The sequence below is a fragment of the Populus nigra genome, chromosome 3, assembly GCF_951802175.1.
Source record: "Populus nigra chromosome 3, ddPopNigr1.1, whole genome shotgun sequence".
NCBI lineage: Eukaryota > Viridiplantae > Streptophyta > Magnoliopsida > Malpighiales > Salicaceae > Populus > Populus nigra.
In genome coordinates this window covers 8431619-8441950 of record NC_084854.1, presented here as the reverse complement: position 1 = coordinate 8441950, position 10332 = coordinate 8431619, and the positions used below count along the sequence as shown (strand labels likewise).

Here is a 10332-nt window from a genome sequence, read left to right as displayed (position 1 = left end):
AAATGGGATGATGCTGTTTTTCTGCTGTGCTGCTGCTGCAGTTATTGCTTGTACCTTATTCTTAGGCTTCGGATTGCGGTCATCTCTCTCTCTCTCTCTCTGTGAGAGATGCTTTTCATTTCCCCATTATTAATTTCATACACGCACACCATGCTTTTACTCACATGCCCCTTCAAAGTTCCTTTGTTGTCATTTGTCAAGGATTCCTTCCTTCTCCCCCCCTTCTTCCTGTTTTTCCTCCCACACGGCCTGCCAGGATCCTGCTGTCAAGAAGTAAAGAAAGAGTAAAGCCCCAATTTTGGCTTCAAGCCAGAAACAAATTTCCCAGGGTCAATCTTTCATCAATTTTCAAGCCCGCTGCTATAAACTGCGTTAAAAAATGAAGTTCCTGCAGGGACAAACTAATAGTAATTCTGAAAAATCTATTTCTTATGAACACCAACCTTCCTAGATTTGTGATGCACACCATCCTACCGGCCTAGCCATTAGCCAACTTGCATTTGACAAATAGCAGAACATGGCCTTTGATAATTGCAACTAGAGGCAGGCTCCATGGAAAAGAGGTTGAAATGATGCTATGCTAGATTTCCACTTGAACATAACATTTTCTTTCTCTATATTAAATCAACAATCATGTGATGGCCACTCCAAGAATAAATGATGACCCCATCCTTTCCATGATAGTGTGCCCATTTCAAACTTGAACGCCACCCACCATTGAAGAACTCTAACAAACATGCACAGGTCACACGGCTGCTTTGGATGCTAGAGAAGCTAAATTTACCAGCAGGGCTAGAAAAGAAAGAAAGAGTAAAAACTGCATCTGGGCTTCGATTAGTTCCCTCCTGTTACAATTTTGTCGTTGGCCAGATTACTTTTTTTACCTCTTAAAAATCATGATCCATAGGGAGATTGACATTGGAAGATGAGGGCTGCTGTTGGCTGTATTATCTGTTTAAAGAATTGACAGGCGATGAGGTCTCTCTCTGTTGCCCTTTTCTTCGTCTTTCCTATTGGCCCTATTCATTTAACATTTGTAGCAACTAGCAAGGTTGTTGTTGAGTGAACCTCCAATCTATATTGTATATACCCCTAACCCCAGGCCATGGATTTGTTTAGTTTTAATGAACTTTTTTAAAATTTGTTTTTTATTTACTTGTATGGTATTATGTATGTATATATAAATCATTTTTTTTAAAAAAAAATATTAAGGATTATATAGAAAAAATACTTGGTAATATTATTAAAAATATATTATAATCTTATTAAAAAACAATATAAATTTAAATGGTATTTAATAAAATAATATCCTAAAAAAATGTTATAATCTTATTTAAAAACAAAATAAAAACTGAATTGTATTTAATAAGTAAGATTATGGACCAATAAGACCAAGCTCGCTTGCTATTGTTTTTTTTTTTTTGGCTTGGTTCAAGGGATGGATGACATGTCATCAACCAATTTTTTTTAAGAAGATGACGCTTTATCTAATTGTCTAGATTTTGAATACTAGAGAGATAACCAAAAAATTAGGGTGGAGTCTTTTTAATTAAAAAAAAAACATTTTCAACCTATTTTCATATAAAAAAACCTAATAAACATCATTGCAATGTTAATAAACTAATTTCTCAACTTCAAAACCCCTAAATTGGACCCAAAAATAAAATAAAATTAAAAAAATTCTCTTAATCTCGATTTTCTTTTTCGATAAGATGAAGGTAAAAAACACCTCAAATGAACTTCTCTCGTCAAATGAAATTCATTGACACCAAGAATAATTTTTTCATGGAATATAGTCAACCGAGAGTTTTTTTTTTTGTGCCCTTTTATTTTCTAATAATTTTATTTCTCTTTTCTTAAATTTAGCGATTAAAACGTGAATAAAATAAATTTTTGTATCAAACAATAAAATTCTAAAACTAAAGGGGCCTAAAACAAAGTCAATGAACAATATAGGGACTACAAATAATTTTTTTAATGCAAATTTGTAATGGGCCACCCTAATTTTTTCCATTGTTTGATCCTTATTCTTCTAATTACATTTCAATGCTACAAATTAAAACCATACCTCAAGAAATTGACTCATAATCAAACTCTACAATCTCATCAAAACCTTTATATCTCAAAGAAATATAAAAAAATATAATTATTAATTGAAAAACACTTAAAAAAATAAAATTAAAAAAAATTAATGATCAAAATAAAAGAGTTTCATCATTGTAGTTTGGAGAGAGCTATTATGCATGTCTATTGTTGAAAATAACTACGCTTTTTTATTTTTTTTTATTTACCATACTTGTAATATGATGTATTTTAGTTGAATTAAGTCAAAGGGCTTGAAAATCAAAATACACAAGGTGGTCTTATCTTCGCCCAATACTTTATTGTTGACATGTTTTTTTTTTTTCAAAGTAGTATAACTTAAATTATATAGAGGTTTCGACATGTATAAATTCAAAGAAAAAAGTAAAAAAAAAAAAAAAAAAACTAATTTACTAGTGCCTTGTGATTCATGGACCTATTTGTGAAGCAACAAGGGGCCAGCGATCTCAAATTCATGTAGGGTTTAAGAATGCAAAAGCTAGCTATTAGTTAACAAGGCAAGCTGCCAAATTAGCTAGAGCCATATAGCCAGCAAATGTCAATGAACTATATATAACTTCAATTTAAATTAATATTTGATTTTTATTTATTTATTTATTTATTACATGGGCCCTCCAACATCCAATGAGCTTGTACAGGCTTCTTGTAAGAGATGTGCCCAGCAATGAAGCACAAGTTAATTGGTCTATGAACAGAAAGGCAACATAGCCACCTAGCCACTTTTCCATGATCGAATGAGCTTGAAGTCTTCTCACGTGTTGAATACATCAAAGCGAACCATAGAATAGACCACTCAAGTGGTTGTGGCTGCTCCACCGAGCTGACCATCAGAGAATATCCATCCACCTTCCATGTATTCACGTCATAAAACATTAGCTTACCCGTTGGGCTTGGACTTTCTGTGTGCATTTTGTTTATTTTTGTTTTTTTTTTAATTTTTAAATTAATTTGAAGTGGTGATATTAAAAATAATTTTTTTTAAAAAATAAAAAATATTATTTTAATACTTTAAAAATAAAACATTCCCTTACCCGTTGGGCTTGGGTTTGGACCAAGTCAAGAACTTAGCCGCTACAGCGTGCTTATCACCGTTATCTTAACGGGCTGGGTTGCTTCTGTTGGGCTCAAGCTGTGACCCAGTTTTGTCCTTTTCTTCTTTACAATGCAAAGCAAAACGAACCGTTACAAACAACTATAAAGCATCCCCAGCTGCCATTGCATCTGCAAATCAAACTGGGCCAATCAGTTCATCCTGAAGAAACTGATTGCCGAATTAATTCTTAGATGTTATAGAATATATTAATTGTTTTTTTATAAATATTTTTTATTTAAATATATATTAAATAATATTTTATTTTATTTTTAAAATATTATTTAACATCAGTATATTAAAATGATGTTTTGAAAACATAAAAAAATATTAACTTGATGGAAAAAAAATAATTTTAAATTTTTTAAAAACATTTTTAAAAATAAAAAACAAATAAACCTAAATCAAATAGCCGTGCATGTACATGGTGTAGCTATTATTTAAAAATCATGATGTTTATTGAGTTAAATTAAATGTTTGATATTCAAGACTTCACTAATTTTATATATACTTTGGTAATTAACTCATAATTAAAATAATTCTTTTTTTTTAAAAAGTCATATAAAATAAAGCTGAGCTGGCATAAGGATAGTCCAAAGTGTGTTTATATACATGTATATATTAGAGGAACTTCTAAAATGGATAAAGTAAAAAATCATAAATTTTTTCATAAGCATATTTAGAAATTAAAAATATCTCTTGTTACAACAAAATTTTATATATTTCTTTTACAAATTGAGCGAGAGAGTTTTTTTTTTTATAGCGTATTGCATCTTAATAGTTGTTTTGACAAAAAAATAAAATGAATTATGTATCATTGTTATCTTAAAAATAAATTTAGTTTTATTATAAAATGAAAATAAATAATACAATATATTTTTAATAAGTTAAAATAAATCCAACTGCGCAGTTGTGGAGGCATGAAATCATAAACAATTTCTTATGTAAAAACTACTTTTTGAATAGTTTGAACAAACCGTTATATGATATGCATGTATAATATTCAATTAAGATAGCAAATACACCATAGAAAGCTTTAGAAGCTAAAAATGCTAGTGTGAAAAAGTTTATAATCAATAAATTCTAGATTTTAAGATGATCGATTTAATCAAATTTAAAATTTTTCATTTATTTTATATGATATTTATGCTGAAGAAAGATGTCGAGTAACTATAATTATTGAAAAATTACTATCAATTTGAAAAGATTTCAATGACTACTTTATGCATAAGCTCCAGGGAGATAGGAGGTACAGATTCGAGGTTGAGAATATAAAAGAAAATAAGTTGTCTAAAAGTAGAATCAATACTTACTTTCAAGCATTATTTGAACATGCGATGAAGAACCACAATAAAAAACTTAGAAGTATAAGCATGCTATATATGAATATAACGACTATTATAACCGAGCACGAGAATAATAATAAGAACAATGCCTCTTCTTCAATTTTGTTTAATACTTGGTTGTTAAACTGAATCAAGTAAGTCAGTCAAATTCTACATGCATTTGGTAATTTTGATCAGCCATGAGCGGCAGTAGTGTTCTTGATTGGCAATTTTGTCTCTCAGAAAAACCTTAAAACTCTTCTGCTTGCATTGGATATTTATAGATGGTATGGCGTTTGATTCAGTGACCATCTGGAATGACAATTAGAATAGAACAAGTTGCCTTCAAAACATAGTTCTTACTTTGAATGAATGAGCCTACCCTAGCTAGCTGCCTCACCCATCATTTGCATGGGATTTCTACTTGTTCATGGATTGCTCCACAGATCAGGCACTTTCAATCTCTCGCCGCTGTCTCTCCAGCTTTTATCAAGATTTGGGTAATTCTTCTCCAGCTAAGAATGATCTGAAAAGAATGAAAGCTCTTCTAGGTTGAAATAAGGGAACTTCATGGCCTGCTCCTCTCACAGTTGCAAAGGTTAGCCCCTTGTAAACTTCTGTCCATCCTCCAACCTGTATCATAGGCTGAACTGTAAGTTGATTCTGCTATAAAATAGTAGCTAAAATCAAACTTGAAGAGCAGTTAAAAACTACTCTCATGAGACACTTTGTGCATTACCTGGTCTCCTGAATACCAAGGATACCACCTGGTTTTAACAGTGAGATTAAGGTGGCTGAGGGAAAACCTGGTGGCAGTCACCGGAACCACCGAATCTGTATCACCACTGCATCAAGAGAGAAACGACGTCATCAAGTAACCTATGAAACTCCATCACTCTGCCATGGCTAGTGGATGTGAAAAACATATGTTGATGGCCCAAAAGTTCAGTATCAACACCAAACAACCAATCAGAAACTCCCCCATGGACAGTCAAACACTTCACCTCTCTAGAGCCCTATCTTTTACAGTAACAGAATTTGCAATCCAAAAAATAAGACGTTCAATCGCTAGTTATTTATGTGATTTGACACCTTTCACTTTTGAAAAACTGTATCTTTCTGTTTAACAGATTAATATAAACAACATAATTAACCAGTGATATATTTGTCAACTGGAACACATAAAAAAAGTACCTGAAAACCCAGATTCTTAAACCAGCTGCAATTAGTTCCTTGTATACGGGTAACATAGAAGATTCAGAATCCTTCCAGTTTTTAATAAGAACATCGCTGCCAAATAACAAATTTTATCATGCAGATCAAAGAAGAAGCAGAGTATCATTTCCTTAGTGTTTTTTTTTTTTCAATTGCAAAAAATATAAAGTTAGCAGAGGAACCAGGATATACCTGCAAGCAGTCCATTTGTAAGGAATTCCAGTAACATTAGCATGCATTGCCTTCTGCACTTCAGGTCGATTATAGTATTTTTCTGCATATTTCTCAACACATGGATCATAACCAGAAACCCTTCTGCGCAGCAGAGTATTTTTCAGCCTTACAGTACTGTTTGGCAGTTGCATACAAGATGGTGTATAAATGCTGTATTGATCAATATCCCCAAATTCATGGTTCATTGCATAAGTCACAGCATCATCACATTTGTTAGAGACTCTGTCTTCCGTGAAATTGCAATTGTCAAGAATTGCTCGATAAGTCCGATCCGATATCATTGAATGTGTCCACCAAAATGCAACAGTTCCTATGCTATCATAGTAGTTATCCGTGACTGCATTTCCCACCTGTATAAATATTTGATCACTTGAAACTTAGAATTTCTTGAACTTGCAGTCAACTTGGTCCTCCAATATTTTTCAAATTTGCAAATATATTTCAGTTTCACTCACAATGAATCCTTTGAGATTGATGATGGGATGTGGATATGCTTTATTATAATCATGGATTTTCTTTGCCAACTGGGGAACATAATGCCCTAAGCACATGAAAATAAGATTAGAACATTAGTTACTTAGTCTAAACAAAGGTATCATCCCGAGATTCTTAAGAAACAAATACTTAGTTTCTTTTATGTATTGCTGCTAAAATACCTGCATAACTTTCACCAGCAATATAGAATTCTCTATATTTGTATTGAGGAAATCTGGACATCCATCTTGTAAGAAAAACCAGAGCATCTTGAGCTGTGTCATGAAAGGGAAACTTACGATCACATGGGATGAGCATGACCAATTAAATCTGTGTCAGTAAATGTAACTATTATAGATGATATAATACATACCTGTCCTTTTGTCGCCAGAATCTTGAAGATTAGAGCTTGTGTTTGTGTATGAGAATCCCACACCAGCTGGTGACTCCAGGAAAAGAATATTTGCTTCTGTAAACGTATAAAGCAAAATGATTTCAACATGAGAAAACTTTTACAAAGTTGACGAGTCCATCTTTTTTTTTGTTATATATTTTTATATATAGAAAATATTTTAAAAATAAAATGAGCCTGGTAAATATATCAAATCTAAAAAATTTAGGCTCAACAATGAATTAAATACCGACTACAAGCTATTAACCATATTGTTTAAAAATAATAAACAAGATTATTAGAACTAATTAATTAACTGATTATTCAATCTAAAAATTTGTTTCTAAAATATTTAAATTTTTGAACATTATAAAAAAATTAAATGATGTTTTATGCGAGAAAGAAATAAAATAAAAATATTATTGCATCATAGTTTTTAATTACCTTTATTCCATGAATATTTGTTCATGTAAAGAGATAAACCAGTTCTGTTTATCCGAAACGGTCCGATTTCTTCTGATGCTCCATATGCCACTGATGAACAACCTGGTCCTGCACACACATGATTAAATATCGAGACCCGTGTGATTAATTATTTCTCCCATATTTAATATTGGAAGTTGAAGTTAGACATGAAAATATTGACCAGAAGCAATTTAAAATTACTTAGGCATATGTACGAATTATTCAAAACAATTGGGTAAAATTAAGAAATAAAAGAGGAAAAAAATAAAATGGATTTTTAAATTTTTTTTTAATGTCAACATATCAAAATCATAAACAAATATTAATTTAATATTTTTTCAAAATAAATTTACTTTTAAAAAACATAAATAAAGGGAATTTTAACCTACAAATTACAGAGCAAAAATTCCCAGGAGTACTCTTTATTCTAAAATGTCAATAACTGAACGGATTTCGGCAAGTTCAAATGTCACTTTATTAGTTGTTGAAATGCATTTTCCAAGTGATATTCGATTACATGATATCACTTCAATCTTTTCACAAACAACATCAGTAATTTATTATTTTTTTTATTCGAGAAATTTTTGATAAAGTAAATTTCACTGTTATAGTTAATTAATTAGACAATGGATAAAAAAAAATTGTGCTAAAAATTATGATTCAAAACATAAAAAATATTAATTTTTAGTTAAAAAATTAAATATTTAGAGAATACAGTTTGCAGATTAATATTATTTATTGTTGCTGTTCTTTCTTTCCAGTGCTTTGTCTTGATCTGAGAATTTTCAAATTCCTCCTCCATTTGTAGGTCACCAGAAACCATCATCATCATCATCGTCGTGACCATTTTCTTCTTCTGAATGCGCGTGCTTCGAAGAAAGAAGTTACACAGACTCATAGGTGCCACAAGTTTCTATCTTCCACTACTTTTTATTCCTTCTCTGACCGATCGAGGTCACTCAAACAAGCAAGACAAAAACACCAGAGAAAAAGAGAGAGGGAAGCATCCTTTTTCTTGGATAACAATAATAATAATTTGGAAACCATTGACGACATAAAAAAGTTGGTTCACTTTATGGTGCCTTTTGTCCCGCGGGGGGGTGGTGGGGGTGTTTTCTTTTGCTTACACTATGAATCACAAACAAGAGAGAAAGAAAAATCGAACTGAAAAACTCATGGTGCTTGGCCCTTTTGAGATACTGGGGCTGTTCTAAAGGTGGGATAAAACCCTAGAAAGACAGAGACAGAGAGATCACGAGAGCCCATTTGGCTTATTTTTTTTGGGTTTTTGGTGTACCTATACAGTCGTTTTTCCTTTCTGTACTGGCTAGTAATGACATTAGTAAATTTCAGCATGCAAAAATACTGATAGAATGGGGGCGGGTATTAAGGCCCAGGGCAGAGTGTGTTATGTGTTGTTGACTGACTACTGGGCATGTCGTCACGCACAAGAGGTTAGGCACGAGTGGGACTATACTTTGGCATGCACGTTTCCTTTATTTATTGAGAGGCACAAATATTTTGGCTCATCATTAAGGCATTATTATTCAAAATAACATCAACAAATAATTATTAAAGATCCTTGCTTAACTCACACCAAATCATAAATGGTGAGATAGAGCGACTAACTAATTAGCTTCATGGAATAGTTGAAAATGGTTTTGACTGCTACTTGCTTTGCATCTTTCTTTCTTTTTTAACTCGTTTTCATAACAAAAAGGAAGACAATCGAATCCTTGAAGGATACTTCTGCTTAAAGTCAACCATATCAAACTATGGAATTAATTTGAAAAATGTAGTAGAAATCATAATTGATTTGATCCCAATTAACACTTTTCTTTCTCGTTTCCTAGCAAGGATATATAGTTTAATTTATGCTGTGTACTTCAATTGAAACCGGTTCATGTCAAGATGATAGCCAAGAAAGCATACAAGGTACATTCAAGGAAGAGTATAATTTAGCTAGTTAAACTGACCTCCATTGAGCCAAAGAACGAGAGGTTTCTTGTCAGGAATTGATGTAGCTTCTGTCAACCAGTAAAAGAGTGCACGCCCATGTTTCTCATTGACAGTAACATAGCCAGAAAACTGTGAAAACGTGACTGCTGGTTGACCAGGGAGAGCTGAGATTCGATCTAGTTCTTGCTGTCTATTCAAAGCAGCAATGGTGGTGGTGAGTGAAGATACGAGAAGCAAGGACAAGATCAAGAGATGGGATTTTGTTTGAACTGCCATTGCACCTTCCACAAAGAGAGAAGGGTCCCTTCTCTCTTTCAAGAAACTATGAAATAGTAGAAGATACTGTTGCTATAGATACTGTGAGATATTAATACATGGAGCTGGGTGAGGTGTTGATGCCTCAACTATGGGTTTCCAAGGCAATTACTTAAAGTTTAATGTTGCTGCATTACTACACTAGTAGTAGTGGAGGTTGGGGAGCTAAGTGGACCTCGATCCCTTCTCTCTCTCTCTCTCTCTCTCTCTCTCTGAGATTTTTGAGAGGAAGAGACGCAGAAAGAAGTGAAGATGGAGCTAGATCAGAACTTGGCTAGGAGCCACCCAGAACAGGGATCATAAATGCATCACAAGTCCCTCTCTCAATCTGAGCTGTACACAGTACTTCAACAAGCAACTAGAGCTGACCAGCTAATATCTTATTTGGTATCTTCCCTGTATTAAGAAAACAGGTATTAAATTGGGACCATCTAAATAAACAAATACTCAAGGAATGGCGGGTATTAAGTGTTCTTTTCCGGGGGGGTTCTTTCATCATTAAAATATTGTTCCGGGTAAGTTGTTTTTTAATAAAATTTCATGCATATTAATTAAAACAACAAATTTACCTAACACCAACAAAATCTAAAACAGTTGATTAAGAGATATTTGGTCTTATATAGATATAGATGATGATTGATATATTTAATTAGATATTTTTATAAATTTTTTGATTTATATTTTGAAATATATCAAAATACAATCCGTATTAAAACACAATCAAATAGCTAGAAAATATATACACACACACACACGTATTG

General features: G+C 32.4%; 1 protein-coding gene across 1 annotated transcript; it reads right to left on the bottom strand.

The window, feature by feature from the left end:
• Positions 1-4610: 4610 nt before the first annotated feature.
• LOC133688792 (serine carboxypeptidase 24-like) lies at positions 4611-9894 on the bottom strand. Its single transcript, XM_062108404.1, has 9 exons — positions 9274-9894; positions 7277-7384; positions 6815-6910; positions 6624-6716; positions 6423-6508; positions 5926-6317; positions 5713-5808; positions 5258-5363; positions 4611-5151 (listed from the first exon to the last, which is right to left on the bottom strand). Exons 1-9 carry the CDS (start codon positions 9530-9532, stop codon positions 5008-5010), a joined length of 1380 nt encoding a protein of 459 aa, XP_061964388.1. The 5' UTR covers positions 9533-9894; the 3' UTR covers positions 4611-5007.
• Between the last annotated feature and the right edge of the window lie 438 nt (positions 9895-10332).

Excerpts from the sequence above, each read along its gene's own strand:
- LOC133688792 (XM_062108404.1), bottom strand. The coding sequence starts at position 9,532 with ATGGCAGTTCAAACAAAATCCCATCTCTTGATCTTGTCCTTGCTTCTC. Across the intron at positions 7,385-9,273 it reads CGTTCTTTGGCTCAATGGAG|GACCAGGTTGTTCATCAGTG; the intron begins GTCAGTTTAACT and ends ATGTGTGTGCAG. Across the intron at positions 6,318-6,422 it reads TCAATCTCAAAGGATTCATT|GTGGGAAATGCAGTCACGGA; the intron begins GTGAGTGAAACT and ends ATATTTATACAG.